General features: G+C 48.8%; 2 protein-coding genes, 1 long non-coding RNA gene and 1 pseudogene across 3 annotated transcripts; 3 read left to right on the top strand and 1 right to left on the bottom strand.

Annotated features, from left to right (window-relative positions):
• The first annotated feature begins 12,296 nt into the window (after positions 1-12,296).
• Positions 12,297-13,156, top strand: LOC120673617 (histone H2B.1-like). The gene has a single exon (XM_039954555.1). It carries the CDS (start codon positions 12,396-12,398, stop codon positions 12,855-12,857), a length of 462 nt encoding a protein of 153 aa, XP_039810489.1. The 5' UTR covers positions 12,297-12,395; the 3' UTR covers positions 12,858-13,156.
• An 850-nt stretch (positions 13,157-14,006) lies between these two features.
• Positions 14,007-15,766, bottom strand: LOC120674812 (formin-like protein 18). The gene is made up of 3 exons (XM_039955929.1): positions 14,950-15,766; positions 14,410-14,876; positions 14,007-14,109 (listed from the first exon to the last, which is right to left on the bottom strand). The coding sequence occupies exons 1-3, from the start codon at positions 15,472-15,474 to the stop codon at positions 14,007-14,009; spliced, it is 1,095 nt and encodes a 364-aa protein (XP_039811863.1). The 5' UTR covers positions 15,475-15,766.
• A 121-nt stretch (positions 15,767-15,887) lies between these two features.
• On the top strand, positions 15,888-16,386 carry LOC120673618. Its single transcript, XR_005674705.1, has 2 exons — positions 15,888-16,042; positions 16,210-16,386. It is a non-coding gene; the product is annotated as an uncharacterized LOC120673618 (long non-coding RNA).
• A 3,732-nt stretch (positions 16,387-20,118) lies between these two features.
• Positions 20,119-21,709, top strand: LOC120674811 (annotated as a pseudogene).
• Positions 21,710-22,794: the final 1,085 nt, after the last annotated feature.

Here is a 22,794-nt window from a genome sequence, read left to right as displayed (position 1 = left end):
AACATTCCCTCCATGCTTAAACCTTGCTCGTCCTCGAGTAAGTCCAGGAGCTTTGCTTATAAAGAAATCAGCGTTGCCCCTCAATGTCCTCTCTGCACTTAGTCATACATAACAAGACATATTGCTCTCTCAAGTATTTAGCGTTTAAGTTCATGTTGTGACCGGCTACTTTTTCATTATGGAAGATAGACTGGCAATTAAAGAACAAGCCACAATAACAAATAAATGCAATGCTCTCAAACTTAAGCGAACTTCAAACACGCATCTCATCAAGTCGCTCAAGCCTACATTAGATTGTCTTCAACCTATTCTACTCATATATAAAAGTGGATGGCTTATGTGGAGCTTGGTAGGTAAAAACAATCCTAGCAAAACATTATACTTGAAATATTATCAAACTAAGAGAGAGATCTAATGGAATTACCGAGACTAGCCAAAAAGGCCATTGGAAAATAATGTTGGAGAGGGAGAAAGATGAAACACACACATTTAGATAGGTGGACATGAGCAAGTGGCAAATGGATGATCCCGAGACACAAATGAAGTTCTCGTTATCGGATTGCATATGGTTGGAAGATTTGAGTATGGAATAGTTCTTCAAAGTAACATGGAAAATTAATGAAGCCAAAAAGAATTAAGGAGCATTTTATTCTTCTCTTTTTTTCTTTCATTTTTCTTTTCTTTTCTCTTTTTTTCATTTTTCTATTTTTCTCTTTCTTTTTGCTCCTTAGAACTTTTGATAACATAGAATACTTACCCAGCCATCCCCCCATGCTTGAATGAATGCTCGTCCTCGAGTATGAATAGTGGGAGAACCAACTAGCTAGGGTAAGTATCTCAAATTCACCTTCTTCTTCGTAGAACTGCTTGAATCTCCGGGGAGCTTTGTCTCCCAAAACTTTTCTTTATATGGTGCCCTTGATTATTTTGATTCCGTCGAAATGATAATCCATACTCAAATTGGGTTGTGGTCAAGGAGGCAATCACAAAAAGATATTTTTGGTTTAGGGTGGATATCCAGCGAGGTTTGCAAAATTCCCGAAGTAAAAACTCACAATGCATGGATAAATAGGCTAGCAAAAATAAGGTTACACAAAAAAAACAGAATGACCAGCTTCTTAGTCTCATACCAAAGAAATCAATCTTAATCCAACTCATCAAAATATAAGTTTGCAATTTAAAGGTTTCAGCATGAAAGAATATGTATGTATAGGCTTTGGTAGGTAGAACTTTGCAAGAGATTCACAAATGTAGATAGCATAGGAATTAAGTTTTCAAATTAAACAACACAAGGTGTAAGGTCATCGGTAGACTTAAATCAAAGAGCAACATAGAATATGTGGGTCTAGAATTTAGTCATTTAACCTCCACAAATAAAAGAGCCGGTATTTAATCATTTTAATTCCATTTAATTGAGAGCAAATGGTCAAGCCATATACAACATAGCGTAGGTAAAACAAAGCAGCAACTTTCATCATTTTTCCATAAGCAAAAGACATTGCCAAAATGTATCAATGTGGTGAGCACAAATTATGGTGATCCTACACTTACTGAAAACAAAAACAAAACTAGGTTATCCTACTAGAAGCCATGTGATAGGTTGAGAGATATATACAAAGGTTGCATCTATGGTTGAAGGCATATATATACAAGCATTTTGAAAAGAGAGAGTTGAGGAAGAATTACCATCCTTCTCGATGCTCGTAATGAAGTGTAGCACGGCCTCCCCCATACTTAAGCATTGTGCTAAGTATGGAAGAAGAATTATGAGCATCTTGTGGCAACCGTGATTATCTTACTCCATGAGATCTTTTTTCCTTGTCCACGAAATCCTCCCCCATGCTTAGCATGATGCTAGGCGTGGAAGGAGGAGATGGACCATCTTGCAATTCTTCAAGTCCTTCCCTCATGTGTATGAATATCATCTTCAATGTGTCTTCACCTTTGTTGCCTCAATTTCCTTCAACTTCTTCTTGTACTAAGTCATGGTCCCAATCATTGCTTCACATCGTCGTCGCCTCGTTCAATTCCTCATTGTCCCATTGCAGCCTCATTTTCACGAATTTTTCTTTGAATTTCCAGAACAGAACATGTACTGAAACATTGCTCCATTGCGAAGTGCATGAATTTTCCTTTCCAACGAGTCTTCATTCGCCCAAAATTGATTCTGACGAATTTCAGAACGCGCAACGTCCAATGTTCTTGCCATATCTCCTTATACGGGTCTTCAAATTAATTGATCTTGTATGCGTTGGAACGGGAATTTCATGGAGCTTCTGAATATCAACTTGTTCTTCCTTGTATGTCTATGTCCATGTGCAAAATTTGATGAAAACAGCGGGGCTTGCTCTCAAACTTTGGAGATGTTGACGAATTTGATTTCTTCTTTGATCACAAATTCATGGGAACACTTTGTCATGCCTGCAAAACAATCAAGTGCACACACTACCCCCGGGGTGACGGTCGGGAGTAGAGACAAATGCCAACAAACCAACCATCTCTAGAATCTCAACTTGTTGGATAGCTAGCTTAGCGAAATTTGATGAGTGTACGTGTGTGCAAGTGTAAATGCAGATGAAAGGAATATATATAAACAATGACAATGTTTGCACCAAGTTCTAAATACCATGTTTACAACTAGGTTGCTTAATTTTCTATATAGCCATAAAGATATAACCGAGGTCAAAACACCATGTTCATTTCAAGGTTAAAAATTCTTCACGACGCAAGAAAGGTAAAGCGCATTGCAAAGCTTATAAATCAACCTAAAGCAACATGAGAACAAAATGGATTGCTATCTTGGTCAAAAGAGCTTAAAGATGGAGGTCCGCAAACAAGTTTAAACACCACGTTTATACAAGATTGCAAAAGGTAAATGCTATCATGATAAGCATTACATGGATAGGAAAGCATACATCAATAAGATTGAGACCAAGCTAGCAAAATGAGGGCATGAACAATGGAATGGATGCAAAGTGCAAATGCAAAGTTAGCAAAAAAACAAGTGTTAGCAAGGTTGAAAGGACATTTCGATGTTGTTCTGCAACTAGCTTATTAAAAAACAATTGCTAAGAGTGACAAAAAGCCTCCGCGACACTTCATAAGAAGTAAGGCTTTTTTCAATGAAGAGGTTATTAATCGAAAAAGACCAAGCAACCGAGCTAACAAGGTTTTAGAAGTAGGTTTATGGGTTTCCTATATTTTTTTGGCTTAAAACAAAAATTTTGAAGAGTTGGGTATAGAAATTCTATCTAAGGAGGTTTTAGAAAACTAGAGAGAAACAAAAGTTAGATTTTTTTTTAATGAAAAACATAACCTATGGTTTTAGGATTGCTCTATGAGTGGTTTTCCTGAGGGTTTTAGGATTTCAAAAGCAAGGCTAGTCAATGTTTTTAGAAAAAAAATTTTAATGCAACATGCAATGCAAGGGTGAGACGAACAACATGGTATGCAATGCAACACGGGGTGGGTGAACAAAATGATATGACATGATGAGGTGGTCTAAAACAAAACAAAAAGTTAGCCTAAGTTAACTAGCCACAAGTTTAGAATCAAAGGATGGTGCAATGCTTCATAAATCTCTCTAAAAAGACACAAAGAGAAAGACTCAAAACACTAATAGGCACACAAAAAAGGTCTACAAGTTTCCCAAGATCAAATAACAAAGTGCTCCCTCAACAGAAGATCGATTGGCGCGAACTTCCGATCGATTCCTTATTCATTGTTGCCAACCCTTCAATCATCATAAAGAGAATCAAGATATCCCAAGAAACCCTGCTAGGGATGAATGAACAACATGAAGTTGTGGTTTTTATTAGAGCAATGGTACAATGTTACTTGATATTCCGATTAAAGAGTGCAATGTAGACAGTCATATTAATAAAATAAAAGATCGGGTTGCCTCCCGCAAAGTGCTTCATTTAAAGTCATAGAGCTCGACTTTCTTACCTTCAAATTGACGCGAAGCCATGGTCCTTCATGCAAGAGATGAAGGTGTTCCATGCAGCTTGATGTCGCCTCTTGTAATCCATCGTGGTTTGCTTGCAACATCTTCATCTGTCGAAGGTACACCGCTTGTGTCTTTATTTGTCGATGTTCTTGGGGTCTTTGTTTTGTTCTTCTCCTCTGAATTTGATCATGTACGCTTGATGAAAGCATTACTCAAGCTCCTCCTCGTAGTCGTCATCGTTATCTCCTCTATCTTGCTCCCATTATGTTGCTCCTGCCTTGGATTTTCCCCTGTATACAGAATAGAACATATACCAAAATATAGATATATTGAAAATTATATGAAATTACCTTTCCAACAAGTGGTCATTCTCTTTAAACGGAGTCCAAACGAGAGAGTTATGACCGTTTTACTTTTGCGCTGCGTGTTGTCCAGAAAATTTCAGAGTGCACGACCTTCGATGTTTTGGCCATAACTTCTTGTAGGAAACTTCGATTGACTTCATTCTTGATTTGTTGGAACCAGAACTTCATGGGGATTTTGAATATCCAAAAATATACTGCAATTTTCTTCTAAGGTCGAGCAGAATATTGATGATAACAATGACTTCTTACAAATCGATCCGAAGCTGTCAATGATCTTGATCTTGTGGTCTTCGGAGCGTCTTGTTGTGCATCCTTGGCTTCAAGATCATCACCATTGATTCACCAGCGAGTAGCATGGCTCCAATGGTTTGTCTCCATGGTTCTTGATTTGCCTAAGGTGTCGGGATTGAAGGAGGCTCCCGTGCTTCGTGTCGATGATCAGAGCGGTCTCTTTCTTTGATTGCACTCGACTAGAAGCTTCTTGAGCATCCCATGGAGAAGATGGGTGGCATCATGGTTCCTCTAATATTTTTGCCTCCAGCGTTAGTCAACTTCAAATCATCACCTTTTGTGCACAAGGTCCTCCAAACATCTTGCGACATCGTCATCACTTTCTCCATTGTTTGTTGCTGCCTCTTCTTCATTGAATTCCTTGATCATCCTGCACAGAACATGTACCAAAATTCTACTCCATGGAAAGCCTTATGAAATTACCTTTTCAACGAGTGGTCATTGTTCCCAAACGGACTCCGGATGAAGAAGTTATGGTCGTTTTACTCCGGCACTACGCTCTGTCCCGAGACATTTCAGAATGCGCAGCGTTGAAAGATTTTACCATAACGCTTTACACCGATCTTCAAAATTCGCGATTCTTGATGCGTTGGAAAGAAGACTTGATGGAGCTTTAAAATATACAATTTTATCTCATGGTACTTCTCTGATAATGGACGAAAATATCATCACAACAGCAGCACTTTGGAGATGATGATGATCCGATCGCACGATTTTTTTTTGGGGCATACTTCACATCTATTGCTTGAACAAACAAATCTCCAAGAAACATTAGTCTTGAAAATTAATTGACATGGTGGCATACCTTATTTATCATCTTTTGCTTTGGTGAGTGGGGACTCGATAGCGGATGCTGGGCCACTAACAAAAGTTAGCACCTACCACTAAAGAGCGAATCTTGATGTTGTTGCCGTCATGTTGATGTGGACGTTGTCGATGTTCCATGTCGAGGCTCCTCGATCATCTTGTTGCCGATTGTTGAAATTTGTTGAAGTGGATTATGGACTTCTTGAAGTCCAAGTTTGGTGTCTAGCTTTTTCCACCTGCTTTCAAGGACACAAACAAGAAAACAAGGGTATATGCAATAATAAAAATTAGGGTTAGTCCAAAAAACTAGATAGATCGCCCTAAGATTTGAGTTGCCGATCCCCGGCAACGGCGCGAGAAAAGCTTGTTGACGCTCCTTAGCGCCCCAATTTATATACCGCAAGCGTACGGATCGTTGTAGCTTTTCCCTTAGAGTACTCCCCTAAGGTTTATCAATCCGTGGATCGACAAAGAACTACCTAAGGTTTTCCATCTAATCTAACGGATCTATCCTAACATGAAGCATGAATTGCACATATAGAGTAAACCTTTGATAGATATGAGTGTTGTGTAAAGGTTGATCGCATCCATGAACATCGGTAAGGATAAAGCATGACCGAAGGTATGACTAAGCCTATCATACGCATTCTAGTTGTAGTTCAAGCTAAACGAGTGAGCACAACATGCATCTCATCCAAAGCTTCTTTAAATCGCGACCTCTAAATTGACCCTCGAAACCCCAAATCTTACACAGGCTATGCCCTGTCACGGCGCTCCCTATCGGTAGAGTAGTTTCAGAGCACGAAGATGTGTCGAACCCCTTTGGTATGTCCGGCATGAACCCTTAGCCACCACGGATACAAGAACACCCTAAGTGACCTATCTTAAGAATAGATCTAAGAACAAGTGCATCAAACAAAGAACGAAATCAACAAAAGAGGTACTCCCAAGCATCAACCCAGGAGATACTTGATCGCTAAATAGATCGGATGACATGAATACATTATTCACATAATAGATTCGTTTGGATCGTCACCACCGAGTACATACCATCGACGACTCCAACTAGCTCATGAACTCCACCATGACACAACCACGCAGGGAGGCCATGGTGGCTAGGGGCGGCCTAAGCCATCTCCTAGACAACTTCGAAGACTTGCGGCGGCCGTCGTCTCCCTCCGGTCTTGGCCCTAGGTTTTCGTCGAGTTCTGGGTGGATGGATGCCGCGAGTTGAATAAGGTGCGAGCTATTTATAAGCCGAGGAAGCCACCGGTCGAAGGGGAGGTTGAACCACCTCGGAAACGGGCTAGGCCGGCCGGCTCATGGGCCTAGGCCAGCCGGCCTACCCTCTTTCGGGCCCGCCTCGATCTCATCTTTTGCGTGTAGACTCCTCGCATCTTCTAGAGTTTATGTCCTTCACGATTGCACCCCTTTGGACGTCGTTATCTTGGAGATATCTTCGAGGAAAGGATAGGATTAGGAATCCTTCCTTAAATCTTCATTTGCTTTGCTTAATCCCGAAGTATCTTGATCTCATCTTCGTGGGCTTGATCCTTTGGGCTCTCTTGGAGGATGGATGTGCATGAATGAGCTTCGAATCAACATGGGCTTTGGTCCTTCCTTTGGGCTTTGGCCTTCGCCTTTCTCCGTGGTAGCGCTCGATCACGGGCCTCGTCATTTCATGCTCCAAAATAGGCCAAAAACCTGCAAAAATGGAGTTCCTCCAAAATATATGTGCAAATGTGAAAATGATCAATAATTAGGCCGGGGTTAGGACGGTTAGTGATTTTGATATTAAATTCATGCCATTATCAAGGATAAACAAGGGATAAAATGGGTACTTAAGGAGCACCAACACTGGTTCTGCTGCTCTTGATATGCCTAGAGCCTCGGTGACCCGTACTCCAAGTCCGTGGGGAGCATGGCCTCGGCGCCATAGACTAGGAAGAACGGGGTAAAGCCCGTGGCTCTGCTTGGGGTCGTCCTCAGGCTCCAGATAACCGAGGGTAGCTCTGTGAGCCACCTCCGGCCAAATTTGTTCAGCTTGTTGAAGATCCCTGGCTTGAGGCCTTGAAGGATCATGCCATTGGCATGCTCTACTTGCCCATTCGTCTGTGGGTGTGCCACAGCCGACCAGTCCACGCGTATATGGTAGCTGTCACAGAACGCCATGAACTTCTTGCCCATGAACTGGGTGTCGTTGTCGGTGATGATCGAATTCGGGACCCCGAACCTGAAGACGATGTCAGTAAAGAACAGAACAGCTTGCTCAGACTTGATCTTGCCGATGGGTCGAGCCTCGATCCACTTGGAGAATTTGTCGATTGCCACCAACAAGTGGGTGTAGCCCCCAGGCGCCTTCTGCAGCGGGCTAACGAGGTCCAATCCCCACACTGCAAACGGCCACGTGATGGGGATTGTCTGCAGAGCGTGGGCCGGGAGGTGAGTCCTCCGCCTGTCCCGGTCCGCGCTGGTTCGGTGGGGCCGGCTTCTTTCCTTTCTTCCCCCGCTTTTGCTTTTTGGCGGGGGCTTTGGTCTTGGCGTTGCTGCCCTCTGCAGGCGCACCTTCCTTGCGCTTGTTCGCCTTGTTGTAAAAAATGGCACCAACTGCCTCCTCGCCGGTGGCGTAGTTGGTGGCGGCATCGAACAGCTCGTTAGTATTGGCGGGATGGCTTCGCGCAAGCTCATGCACCAGGTTCCTGCATGTCGTTCCTTCGAGGAAGGCGTTGATGACCTCGACATGGGTGACGCTGGGGAGCTCGGTGCATTGCTTGGAGAAGCGCCGCACGTAGTCGCGCAGAGACTCATTGGGCTTCTGCCGACACCCTTTGAGGTCCCAAGAGTTCCCAGGGCGCACGTAAGTTCCCTGGAAGTTACCCATGAAGATCTTAACTAGGTCAGCCCAGTCGTGGATCTGGTCCGCGGGCAAGTGCTCGAGCCACATTCGCGTGGCGTCAGCGAGGTGAAGGGGGAGGTTACGGATGATGACCGCATCGTCCGTCGCACCGCCCAGCTGACATGCTAGGCGATAGTCGTTGAGCCAGACTGCGGGATCAGTCTCTCCCGAGTACTTGACGAGGGTGGTGGGCTGTCGAAAGCGTGGGGGGAAGGGAGCAGTACGAATCTCCTGGCTGAACACACGGGTGCCCGGAGGCTCCGGTGACTCGCCCTTGTCGTGCTCGGGGTCGAAGCGGCCACCCCGTCGAGGGGTGTATTTCCTGCCATTGATGATGTTGCGGGCGTCGCCATCGTCGGCATGTTCGCGCGTGTCGTGGAGTCATTCCCTTGCGGGAGTCATCCCGATGCGGTCGTGCACCGAGGGTGCTTTTGCACCGTCCGTTGCGGCTGCCTTTCCCCTCCCTCCTGGTGGAGTGTGCACCGAAACCTCGTGGTCCTACTATGCAGTCCCACCGGCCTGCTTCGGGACTGTCGAGCGCATGGGAGACGTAGAGCTCTCGGCCTGCTGCACAGTAGCCTGCTCGATGAACACCTGTGCCTCGCGACGCAGGTTGTGACCCGAAGTCGTCGATGGCTCGAGCATTGCTTGGAGAAGGTAGGCCGCAGCAACGAGTTTTTCGTCGGCCGTTTTCAATTCCGGAGGTTTGTCAACATTGTCGTCGGCTAGGATCCACTCCCGGGCAGCGCGTCCCGCCACCTGGGCACGCACGCCATGCGCGGTGTGCTGCTGCTCGAGTGCGGTGCATAGCTCCTGTGTCTGCCGATGTTGCTCGTCGAGCCTGGCTTGAAGCTCCTTGAGTTGCACTAGCTGTGCATGTCACGCCACCGAGCTTGACGAATAAGAAGGGGTCGCGAAATGCACCACCTCTTGATTTGCCTGCGCGTCTGCCCCGCCATTCCCGTCATTGCCCGGGGCGTTGTCGTTCTGTCCATCCGCGAGCTCGGCCATGAAGCACTCCCGAGTGGTATCATAATCCCCTTCGCTGGAGTCCTCGGAGAAGGTGAGGCAGTAAGCCGCTGCAAGCTGGAACGATCAGAAAACTCCGAGGTCTCGGACCTCGGAGTAGTCCCCGGCCTCCTCGGCCATGAAGTAGTTCATGAAGAAGTTGATGTCGTCGGCGATCGAGCTTGCCGTCTTGAGGTAGGAGTCATCAGGAGATGACGCGATGAGGTTGCGGATCGGGAGGAGGTGATGACCCGACAGATCCTCGTACTCGGTGAAGTTGGTGCTGGACGAAGAGGCATAGGTGGCAGTGTTGCGCATCCCGAAGGGAAAGGGCGACAGCGCAGTTGCCCCCCCTTGGGAGGCCTGGGTCTTCAGTCGAAGATGGTACCGGCGCAGATGGCGCCAGGGCACGTGATGACGAAGTGGTGACTCCATCGGCCGTGACGCTGAGCTGTGACATGCCAACCTCAACCCCCGTAGGGGAGCTGAGGCGTGCCGCCCTTCGCCGCTCCGTGCACGCTTGTCGCGAGAGCTGACCCGAGCGCCTGTTGCGCCGGGCTAGTGACGTCGGAGCGTCGGGGTTGCGTTTGGGCGAGAGGAGCTCCATGAGGGAACCGTTTGCCAGTTGCCCTGAACCCAAGACTCCCGAACCAAATCACGTATCCAGCTGGGAGCGGATCCGAGGTGCCCATTGGAAATGGGTTGGATCTGCTCGCCATCCCTGGAGATCAAATGGGAACAAAAGAGAAATGTCACGCAGCGGCCCCTACCTGGCGCGCCAACTGTCGATGTCCTGACCCGGCGGTCCGGACCCAACTAGTGATGATGATGCGTGTTCCTCGTCCCAGATGGTTGATGCAAGAGGCAACACAGTAACGCACAGGTTTATCCTGGTTCCGGCCTCGAGGCCGTACGTCCAGCAAAGGGGTGTGCGAGAGCACTTTACTGTCTTGCACTGGGGGTGCTTGTAGTAGGGGGTACAAGAGAGGCCAGAGAGGGAGGGAAGCTCCCAGGTCTGTGCTAGATGAGTTGATTGAGGCAAGTGCCAATATCGGGGCTCAAAAGAGCGTATGTGCTAGATGAGTTGATTGAGGCAAGTGCCAATATCCCGGCGAGCTCCGGCGGCCGGACTTCGGGTTGCCGGCGGGGTTGCGAGCTAGGGGAGGGGAGAGTAGGCTGGGGAGGGGTACGAGGTGTGCGGAGCGGCCGCTGGCGAGGTTGCCGGTGACCGGGGTGGTGGAGGGAGGCCGGGGACCTTTAGGGTTCGGGTTGCCAGGGGGAGGGGCAGCTCTATGGCCTCCATCTATAGAAGAGGAGGAGGCCGGGGCGGCGGCGGTTGGACTGACGGAGGGTGAGGCGGCGCGGGAGCACCGCCTGTCGGGCAGGGCAGGATCTTCGGTGGGCGGTGGCTGGCGGCGGGGGCAAGGCGACAATGCCAGAGGTGGACGAGCGGCGCGACGGCGGGAGTGGTTAGCGGCAGCGGCGGTGGAGGGCGGCAGCGGAGGCGCCGCCGGAGCTGGAGGAGCTGGGGGCGGCGGGGGCGAGCTATGGTGCTTCTGCGATGTGTCATTCCGCGCTTGCATATGTGGGAAATAGACGCTTCCTCTTTCTCTTCATTGTTTCATCCTAAAATAAAGAGAGTTTAGAGAGGTATTCATAGATCTTGAGAAGGGCTCGCATACGCGGGAAATAGACACATCTTGTTTCTCTTCATTTTTTCATCCTAAAAACCGAGATAAAAGTTTAGATAGGTATCCATAGATCTTAGGTACCGTTTGGATGTCAGCATCAGAGCGTGGAATCAGGAATTAGAATCTGCGGCCACCAATATCTGGCGTTTGGATGTCACCTGAATTGGAAATGGAAACGCGAGTGAATACCCGTGGCATTTGTTCCACTTGCGCGCACCTCCCAACAATTCAGAGCCCGCAGCCTCCGTATTGCGAGGTATTCACCCCCACCTCTTCTCGTCCGCCTCGAAGAAAAAGAAAGGTCTGCCGGCCGAGCTTCCTCTCCCTTCACCCCTGCAAGATCCACGGCAGAGCGGCAGCCAGCAAGGGATTCCCTCGCGCAGCTGGACGGAGCGACGGCCGATGGCGGGTTACCGCGCGCCGCTGGGTGGAGGGGAGGCTGGGGGTGGCTACCCGCGCGTGGCTCGCGGAGCACTGGTCGGCGGTGGCTTTCACGCGCGTGGCTCGCGGAGCACCACACGCAAGCTTTCCGGCCCGACCTTGGCAGAGGCCCGCGCTTGGCTGGGCACAGCGGGGGCAGGTGGCGGGCCCAAGATCCCCCGCGCCCGGTCCATTCCTCGCGCCCTGAAGCCACCACGCCGCCGTGCTACTCCCTCCGCCGCGCTCCGAAGCCATCGGGCCGCTCCCCTTCTCCTCCATGCCGCTCCACCGTGCCGTGCCCTCCGCCGCCGCTCTGCTCTGACCAGCAGTGGAGAGATGGAGACAGGTCGATTCCCGAATCTACGGTATGCACTTCCAAACAAGAATTGGTATTTGACTCTAGTTGAATTCAATCTATCAATTCCATCTACATCCAAATAATAGTTTTGGTATTGAATATATTTCAATGCCTAGTCTGTTTTGGTATTAAATTCAATTCAATACCAAGTCCTCCAATATCAACATCCAAACGGACCCTTAGACTTAGACTTAGACTTAGACTTCGCCGCACGAGTTCCCGTCAATCCCGGCTCTTGTCGAGCACCACCGACGATAAACTTCGTCACCGACAGATCGGGCCCGCGTCCAAAACACACCGCAAAAGAGGCCTGCCCCGCCTCCGCGCGCGCCCTCCCGGGCCACGCTCTCACCACGTCAGCAATCCGCGTCGAAACCCATCGCAGCCGAGCGCTAGCAGCGGCGCCAACGCCCCACGCCCCTCCACGTCATCGATCCGCGGCTCCTCCCCCTGCACCAATCAGCGCCCGCCTCTCCCGGCCTATAAACCGATCGCACCCTCTCCTCTTCCCCTCACCTCAAACAGCGATCTCTCGAATCCGCATCCCCCAATTCCCCAACCGCCCAAACACCGCCGCGCCGCGAGCCCCAAAGCAGCCGCAGCACCACCGATGGCGCCCAAGGCGGAGAAGAAGCCGGCGGCGAAGAAGCCCGCGGAGGAGGAGCCCGCGGCCGAGAAGGCGGAGAAGGCCCCGGCGGGGAAGAAGCCCAAGGCGGAGAAGCGCCTCCCCGCGGGCAAGTCCGGCGCCGGCAAGGACGGCGAGGGCAAGAAGGGCAAGAAGAAGGCCAAGAAGAGCGTCGAGACCTACAAGATCTACATCTTCAAGGTGCTCAAGCAGGTGCACCCGGACATCGGCATCTCCTCCAAGGCCATGTCCATCATGAACTCCTTCATCAACGACATCTTCGAGAAGCTCGCCGCCGAGGCTGCCAAGCTCGCTCGCTACAACAAGAAGCCCACCATCACCTCCCGCGAGATCCAGACGTCCGTCCGCCTCGTCCTCCCCGGGGAGCTCGCCAAGCACGCCGTCTCCGAGGGCACCAAGGCCGTCACCAAGTTCACCTCGGCCTAGTTAGGTTTGCCGCGTCTGGTGGTGCCAGTACTGGTTCGGTTGGGTGCTGCTGCTAGTCCTGGCTCCCTCGGTTTAATTTATCTGGTAGCAGTAGTATTGTCATCAGCACTGTCGAATGGAAATGGAAATGGATGGTTAGTGTGCAGTACGAATTGTGCCCTGTTCTGTTCTAGTATTAACTTCTTTCATCTGTCAACTGTTCTGTCTCTTGTTTTGCTGTGCTTGTTTGTTGCTTTATGTGGTGAAGTAAATGACAATTCTGGCTCTGTAGTGATGTGCTTACTGGTAGCATTATTGCATATTATGGGATTTCTGTAGTTCTTTGAAATGTGAAATTTCTGGAGTAATTATGGTTTCTGTTGTACTAGGTTGCCATGTCTTCTGCATTTGTAGTTTCATAACATGCTTGGGTATTTTTGCTTGGATCCTACAACATCTGTATGGATAGTTGTCTGGACAGGAGAAATGCTTGTCTCTTACAGTCATACTGCTTTGTGAAGGCTAGCCTAGCAGTATATTTGTGCATCATTTTTATCGTGAATTCTTGAGTATGTTTAAAAAGCTTGTGTATGCTATCTGCCCACTGCTCTAGTGGTGTTTTGAAGCATTTTTTGACATCTATGTACAATTGCTTGATTTTTGCAATAGTTGATGTTTCAGAGAACATAACTCTGCTAATTGAAATGTACCACATGTGGCTTAGTTATTTTGGTGGGGATCATGTACCACCGGAATGCCTGCTGGATAGAGGCTCCTCTTTCTGTTTCTTTATCTAACTGAAATTACAGGATATACAAAAAGGTTAAGGTGGCAAGCATGAAATGTGCATCTTTCACAACCTTCACTTCTGATTATTTCTCTTTTCTTGTGATGTCTGTCGCTTGATGCACTCCTTGTTTGATCAGCTTCATGGTTATTTGCATCCATTACTGGAGTTATGTTTCTTCCAGATTTGAGTTGTAGCTTGACATGTGGCTCTAGGTCAGTTGAAGTTCAAGCTAGTTCTTCCAAAAAAAGTTCTTGCCCAGGAATCATGGAAATGTGTGGACTTTCAAACATTAAACATCCTAATTAGGTGAAATTTGAATCATTTTTTCCCTCCTGTGGAAAGAGATGCACATGTGACAGATAACATGCTTACCAGAAAGCTTAGGCTGGTTCCAACAGCGGGTCTGCAGCCCCAGCCCACAGCCACGTCAGCGCCACGTCAGCTCTCGCCAGCCCACTCGACCCCAGCGCTCCATCAGTCAGCCTGCAGCCTCAGCCCACAGCCACATCAGCGCCACGTCAGTTTCTCCATTCCAGACTTAACCATTTCAGAACGCGTTGCTCTATGATTTAAATTGACACAACAAAACTACTTTATTAAATTTAAAAATTTAGAAATTACATAAAAATTCGAAATAAAAATTACACAACAATTTAAAATAAAGAAAATTACATAAAAATATAAAAATTACATAAATCTACTCGTCGTCGTCGTTGAGGTGAAGCTGTTGTTGCAGACATTTTAACGCTCGGTCATGAACCTTCTTCTGAGCATCCGTCATACCGTCCGTCGAGCGTGAACTGAGTATGTTCCACTGCTTCCTCGTCGGTCTCCCGAGAGCCGGAGCTATACTCACCGGAAGCTCCGAGACGTGATCTCTTCGACACGTCTATATTCGGCCCACCACCATGCTTCACTGACCATTTCGGCTGGTGACGGACAGCTTCCCACCAATGAAAAAGCTTAAACTCATGGCCAGCCCTTCGTGCATACCTTGCTTTGGCTTCGTCCATCACCATGTCGTCGTCGGCTCCACTTTGCCGCTTCGACACTTCTTGGTTGTATATTGCATTGAACAAGGAGACCCGTGCATTGTACATGGACCAATGATCCTTCAGTTGCTTGGCGGTGCGGTGTCGGAGTGGGTCGGTGGTGGCGTTGTAGGTGTCGCTTATTTGGCCCCAAAAGGTTGGGCCGCTCTTGCTGTTTCCGTCCACGCAATCGACCGAGTGCATCAACCAAGCATTAACCTATACAAAACTAACTTAGTAAAACTATACTTCAACTGACATTAGCGAACACGAGAAACGAATGAGGACGTACCAGTTTCTCCTCGTCTGCGGGCGTCCACTCATTCCTCTTTTTGGGAATGGCTGGACGACATGGTGCGGTCGTACCCCCGCCTTCATTCTCCGAGCCAGCGGAGGCAGCACCTCCAGCATGACCGTGAGGAGCAGATGTCGTGAATGTGGGAGGCGGAGGGTAGGGGTATGGAGGGTACGGATATGGAGGGTAGGGATATGGCGGAGGAGCATCGGTCATGGGAGCAGGATATGGATACGGTGGGGGAGCGACTCTGGAAGTGGCGGGAGCTGGAGGATACGGGTACGGTGGGTAGGGATACGATGGGTACGGATACGGCGGAGGAGCACCTATGAAAGCGCCGGGAGCTGGAGGAAACAGCGCTCGGGGTTGCGAGGGTGGAGCAGTCTCCGAGCGGCGATGGAGCGGCGAGTAGTCGAACTCCTCCTCGGAAGCATTGGTACCCGGCGTATTGGTAGTCGAACGCTCGGGGTCGGCGTTGAGCAGGTCGAAGTATGACTGCATATTTGGACTCCAGTTTGCCATGGTGGAAGAATTTGAGAGAGGAAGTGGGTGAAATGGGGAGTGAGAGGTGTGGAATGAGCTCCAACCAGCCCTCTCTATTTATAGATGAGTTGGGGACGAAATTTGTGATTTTTTGGAATTTTTTTCGAATTTTTTGGAGTCCAAACGGTCAAAAACGGCTAATTGCAACGGCTAGCTGACGTGGCGCTGACGTGGCAGCCGTTGGCCAATCACAGAGCGCCGCGTGGCAGCCGACCGGACGCGGGGTCGGTACCGACCGGCCGGGTCGGTACCGACCGCGCGCGGCTCCAACGCCGGTCGGTACCGACCGCCCGGCCGGTCGGTAGCGCTACCGCCCCGCGCTCTCGGTTTCCGCGCTTACCGACCGGCGCGGGTCGGTAGCCGGGTCGGTACCGACCCCCGTTGGAACCAGCCTTATATGGCTTTAATTATTGCAGGTAACAACATGCATTTGTGGCCAGTGGAACGGGAGAGAAGGGATCAGATGAAGTAGTGGTGCATACTGAGATGGGGCGCAGGCGAGGAATTGAGCTCCTGACATCGACGGTGCTGTGATGCAGCCATGCAGGTAGGGGTGGTAATGGGCCATGACCCTAATGGCCTCTTCACAGCCCAATAAAGCCCTTAAAATTTTTAGTTCAAAAATACATATGTTTAGAGCCCGGCCCTTTTAGGGCCCGATCCTTAGATTTTCTAGTTCAAAATGTTGGGCCCTTATACCACCCCTACATGCAGGCATGCCCAAGAGCAAGGCTCGGGATAGAGTTTTTTTGGGTTTGTTCAGTTCTCGGTTAATTCTGAATCCCGTATGGATCTGATGACACTAGTGTCCATATTTGATTGTAGACCTATAGCTCTTGATAATTTGCTTGCCAGTTAAAATTCAAATGACAACCCTGAACTCGCAGATAACAACATTGATCTGTTGCTTGCGTGTCCTTAATGTCTTGCAGACCTGATGAGGGCACATGAACAACTTTGTTTCCCCTTTCATGCTGAAACCGTACCAATTGTTTGTTTGGCATGAATGAAATTCCACAAAATGGCAAAGTTGCTATTTGGTGTGATCAGTGAGGCAAATAGGCAATTGCCTCTGATGACGAATTGAGATCAGTCAGGAATCAGGAGTGTGCATTATTTCGTTCTGCACTGTAGTTTCTTTAACTGAGTAGTTCCTTGTCTTCAATTTAGCTAGAAGCAGTTAGTAAGCACTTCTTCGATAATTTAGGCCCTATAATACATAGATTCATATAAAACCTGGCAACACATTTGATTATATCAAATAGTATCTTAATTCTGTTGGAATGGTTCCCTTTGAGCAACTAACTCTGTTGCAAAAATCTTCGTGTCTTCTCCTAGTTAGGGCTGGATATCGAGCCGGCTCGGCTCGGCTCGAGCCGGCTTGTTATGATAGCGAGCTGTCTTGGCTCAACTTTATTGTAACAAGCTAGAAGTTGGGCTCGGCTCGGCTCGTTTGTAGCTGGCTCGTTTAGCTCGTGAGCTGGCTCAAAAATATTAACTCCGCAGGCTGCTTCTTCCTCCACTTGATTGTCTTGCTGCTGCCTCTCCATGGCCGTGTCTCGCCAGGAAGAAGGTCTAGGGTGGCGTGTCCGCATAGGGCCGCCGTGAGGTGCACGGTGCCGTGCCGCCGCCGCCTGCCACGCTGGCCGGCCGAGGCTAGGGAAAGCTGGAGGCGAGGGCGAGAAGGAGAGGAGGCGGGCGGCTGGGCACTCGTGCGGCTGCTGCTCTTCATAGCTGCAGGGGAATAGGCCCGAAGCGGCGGTGCCATAGGCCGTCGAGCGGCTAGGGAATGGAGGGGCCGCACGAGGGGCGGAGCGAGGTGCGCAGGTGGGTGCTCGTGTGGCGGGAGGGGGACGAGGCCGCAGGGGCGCATCGGGGGAGGGGGCTGAGAGATCGAGAGAAATTGAGAGGGCTAGGGTTTGACTCGTTAATTGGGCTGAGTTTATATAGGCTCAAGCCAGCTCATTAATGAATCGTGCTAAATACCTGGCTCAGCTTGCTAATATTTTCAAACGAGCCGAGTCAAGTGAAGCTACTGACAAGCCGAGTCGAGCGAGCTACCAAGCCACGAGTTTTATGTGCAGCTTTAGTCTTCTATGTGCATAGTCTTATCATGGTCCTATCATGACGCTTGGGGTTTGATCATCCTCTTCTGAATGTTAGTGCATTTGCAATGGCATAATAAGGAAAAGGACAAGCTTATGCTATGAATCAGACCAGCTCTGGATAAATTTCGTTAATTGTCCTCTAGTTGTTTCATGAAATAGCTTGAAGTTCTCAGAATCTTTTAGGTATGCCTGTCGAAACACTGAATGTACCATGTTTTAGTTTTCTGTGATTTTAAATTATAATGAATGTCAATATGCTATCTGAACAAGTACAAAATGATGTTAGAAATCATTTGCAACTATAATTGCGACCTTAAAGTATAACTGTTGATAATTTGTATATAATTCTGAAAGGGGTACTAGTCTCGGCTAGCTATGCAAGCCATAATGATTTGCCGATAATTTTCTATGCAAATATGTTGTGTTTTTTTTTTACACTAGGAAAACCTCATTTCCATTACAGAACGGAAATACCGCAGTTCACATGTAACCAGAAAAACAATTTGCAAGCGATAGAAAAGGAACTAAGAGGTCCAGAGGAGGAGGACTGACATTCAATCCTACTTCTCCCGGCAACCGAACGTAGAACCTAGGATTCCTAGGAAACATCCTCGAGGCAAAAGAGGCCAAACATTCATAGTAATAATACACAACCAGAAACAAAAGGTGAGGCAAGTAGCGCCAGGCGATATCACGCCTCATCATCCGTCGAGTCTTCCGCAGCGTCACCATCTTGAGACTAGGCCGGTGCCATCAGTAGTGGAGGATTGGTACGTTGTTGTTGAGCCAACACCCGACTAGCACAGGACAGCAGGAGCTTCACTCCATCCACAATTTTCCCTTGCATCTCTGCTCCATATAAACCTGCCCAGTAAATCATGAGAGCACAAGCGTAAGAAAGGATTTCGGCTGGATTCTTCAGCCCTTTGTTTTCAAAACATGCTGCGTTTCGCCTTTTCCAGATGGCCCAGCATATTGCAGCAGCATAGAAAGTATAAACCTGCTGTCCTCCAGGTAACCAATATGAAATCCATTGTTTGTATTGTGTTAAATCCCCTGGGATGTTAGAGGCACCAATGCAAAGGCCAATCAAACCCCAAAGAACTTTTGTTGTGGGACACAGGGAGAAAAGGTGATCAATGCTTTCAGAGAAAGAGCAGAAGTAACAAGTTGGGGATCCCAACCAGTTTCTTCTTAACAGATTATCTTTTGTGAGAACAGCATTATTCTCTAAGAGCCACATAAAAACTTTAATCCTGTGAGCTATCATAGCTTTCCAAATATGGGGGAAGGAATGACCATGGTCAGTTGAGGTTAGGGAATCATATACAGATCTGGTAGAAAAGGAACCACTCTTATTGCATTTCCATGAGATCACATCCTGAGAATTGTGAAAGGATAGTTGTATACATTGTTCACTAGATCCAACGAGGAGTTAAAAAAGAATAGGAGATAACCATCTTGAGAATTGTAATTGAGCATTCTTTGATAGAAAATGATGAACAGATACTCATTTGTCTGTACAGAGCTCATACAGGACAGGGTGCAGTATAGAAAGAGGTTTGTTATCAATCCACGGGTCTTCCCAGAACAGAGTTGATAACCCATTATTCACTTTGATCTTTCTATTTGACATGTAAAGATGTTTAATTTTAAGAAGGTCTGACCAAACTGGAGAGTCATCAATTCTATGTTTGACTGTCCCAATCAGTCTTCCTCCCCTCAAATATTTTGCCCTGATAATTGTCTGCCAAAGGCCTTCCTCAGTTTCCAATTTCCACCACCATTTGCAGAGTAAACTTATATTTATTTTCCTAATATCTTTGATACCCAGCCCTCCTTTCTTCTTATTTTTACACACTGTTGTCCATTTGCAAATCTGTTGTGTTAGACATGATATCATTTATCTTTAGGTTTATTTTTCTTTTTGCGAGGATCTTTAGGTTTGTTAATTCCGAACCTCACCAGGTGTGAACCTCTGACCTCAATTCCAAATCAGAGAACACGATGATATATAAAAAAAAAATCAGCGAGCACTATCCACAATGACAATGGTCACCCGGGTAAAGATCAATGTGGAGCTGAGGCCATCATTTTAAGGTAATTACCCAAACAAGGTTGTTGATTTTCAACAAAACTGGTTGTGGTAGTACGAAGATTTGCCCGTTTTCTTTCATTTTTCTTAAACGAATCGCTCGAGCCTTTTGAGATGAAAGTAATGACCATGAGTAGCAGTATTGTATATAATATCAGCTTCACTGTTACAACCGAAACTATTGTCCGCACGCAGGTGGTGAAGCTGTCCAAAGGGTAATGGTGCATTGGTATTGCGATCCGGATTCAGAACTCGGGTCGCCGGTTCCGATGCTACATATTTTGGCTGTTGCAATCCGACACCAACACCATGTCCGCGCGTCTACATATCTGTGCGTTCCCATAGCACACGCACGACACGCCTGTTCTACCTATTACTCTGCATCCCTCACGCTCCAATCGGTCGCTGCCGACGACGACGATGAACACCGGCGGCAACTCGCTGCCGTCGCAGTCGTGCCCCGACGGCGCGAAGCGGCGCGTGTGCTACTACTACGACCGCAGCATCGCCGGCGTCGACTACGGCGAGGACCACGTCATGGTGCCCCGCCACGTCGACATGGCGCACGCGCTCATCCGCTCCTACGGCCTGCTCGGCGACATGGCCCGCCTCCGCACCAGGCCCGCCACCGATGCCGAGATCTCCGGCTTCCACGACGCCCGCTACGTCAGGCTCCTGCGGGACCTCACCCCGGAGGGCTTCGGCGCCGGCGGCGAGGTCGCGCGCCGGGCCAGGGGCTGCAACGTCGGCGCGGTCTCCACGGACGGCCGCTCCGTCGACAACCCCCCCGTCGCCGGCCTCTGGGACTACTGCCAGCGCTACGCCGGCGGGTCGCTGGCCGCGGCGCGCGCGCTCGCCAGCGGGGAGGCCGACGTCGCCATCAACTGGTCCGGCGGCATGCACCACGCGTGCCTGGACAAGGCCAGCGGCTTCTGCTACGTGAACGACATCGTGCTCGCCATCGACGAGCTCCTCGGCCACTTCCGGCGCGTGCTGTACGTGCACATCGACGTGCACCACGGCGACGGCGTCGAGACCGCGTTTCGTCGGTTTCGTCGGTCCAACCGGGTGATGACCGTGTCCTTCCACCAGCGCACCGAGGGCTTCTTCCCCGAGCGGAGGGGGCTCCTCGAGCACGTCGGCGAAGGGGCCGGTCGACTCCGCGCCGTGAACGTGGCGATAAAGAAGGGCATGGACGACGATGGGTACTGCCGGCTGTTCGAGCCCATCATGAGCGAGGTCATGGCGGTGTTCCAGCCGGAGGCCATCGTTATGCAGTGCGGCGCCGACTCGCTCTCCGGCGACAGGCTTGGCCACCAGAACCTGTCCATCGCCGGCCACGCCCGGTGCGTCCGCTTCATGCGGAGTTTCAACATGCCACTGCTGCTCCTCGGCGGCGGCGGGTACACCGTCAACCATGTCGCCGCATGCTGGTGCTACGAGGTACCTATATACTCCGATCTGCTACCAATATGAGAAATTTCAGAAACCAAAAGTGAAATTCCAATATTCTTATGTCCTGAATCATTCTCCATTATATTAAATCATCAGTTCGTGCTCACCCGATTTCGAATCTAACTTTTTCGACGCACGCAGACGACGGTCGCTATCGGCAAGGAGATCGGCGACGACATCCCCACGCACTCCTATGATGGCTACTACCGGAGGCAGGGCTACAAGCTCTTTTACCCGGTGGACAAGAAAATTTGAGGCCGCGCCAAGCGTCGAGTTCAAGGAGGCGGCCGGCAGGAACATCGATGCCGAGGCGCTCTTCTATAGCGGAGGCGGCCGGCAGGAACATCGATGCCGAGGCGCTCTTCTATAGGCGGCCCCGCAGGAGGATGACGATCCTATGGAGAGGCTGCACTGGCGGTGCGGCGAGATGGAGGAGCGTGGCTTCTTCATGAAGATGGGGAAACGGCAGCTCGACCTGGCCAAGGACGACAGTGGCGGCCACCACCTTGCGCACCGGCTGGAAGCGATGAAGAAGCACCGGTCCGGGAAGTTTTAGTATTCTAATCTATGCTCATAAATCATTTTAATTGTAAGTACAAAATGCTGAAATGTCGTGCTGCTCTGCTAACTATCAGTCTACCACGTCAGCTGTATGCATGTAGGACTTCTTATCTTAAACTGTAAAAAAGGAAGAGATAATATGTTGCAGTGCTTGGCTCAAAAAATATGAGAAGTTTTTTTCTCAATAAAAAATGAGAAGTTTTGACTATCAAAATATAAGTTTTAAAAACGTCACCACTATTATACATTATACATAAAAGTATTTACAGTTTGTCTTATGATATTTACGTTAATATTGTAGATGTCCTAAAAATCAGAATCATTACAGTGTCAATAACTTTCACTATATTAAGGGAAGGAATGTCAAAGTTGGGGATTAGGAGCTGTGTTAATCACCAAAACAGAAGTAAAATTGAACAAATGGAGCAAAATTGTAAAGAGAAAAATTCATGTTCTACCATCCCTTTCATGTAAACAGGGTGTCATTCTTTCTACATTTGTGCAAATGATCGGGCATTCTATGAAGTCAACAAAAGTGTAAAACATTGGGGCTGGAGGTCAATTCTTAACAATCTGGTGGTGGGGGGGGGGGGGGGGGGTGGTGAGCCTACAAATAAAAATAAAATATAGTTATATATGTTTCGATGACATATGAATATGGATACTTGTTAAGGTAAATAACTGTTGACGAGCAAAATTGGCACAACTGTGCAAGACCGGTCCTTGAGCAGGCAGTCCGGCTTACACCGGCGGACAGTCCGCCAGTCAAAGGATCAGACGTCCGAACCTGATCCCAGCGGAATACGGTGGAGCGGACGGTGCGGTATAAATCTGCGGACAGTCTATAAGTCAGGGGTTCGGACGTCCGAATCCGGTTCCAGCAAAACATGAAGGCACACAGTGAAGTTCGTGTTCAGACGTCCGAACATGTGCGGACCCTCCGGTTCTTTAGGTGGACAGTTGTAGGGTCGAGATGGCGGAGTAGAGAGGGGGTGAATAGTCCTTTCTAAAACTAATTGCACCGGCTAACAAAAAATTATGCGGAATTGAAACTAATTGCTTAGCCAAGACTTCACCCCT

Source organism: Panicum virgatum, chromosome 5N, assembly GCF_016808335.1.
Source record: "Panicum virgatum strain AP13 chromosome 5N, P.virgatum_v5, whole genome shotgun sequence".
NCBI classification, from domain to species: Eukaryota; Viridiplantae; Streptophyta; class Magnoliopsida; order Poales; family Poaceae; genus Panicum; species Panicum virgatum.
The sequence above is the reverse complement of the archived record's forward strand: the minus strand, read 5'-3'. Positions and strand labels throughout refer to the sequence as shown.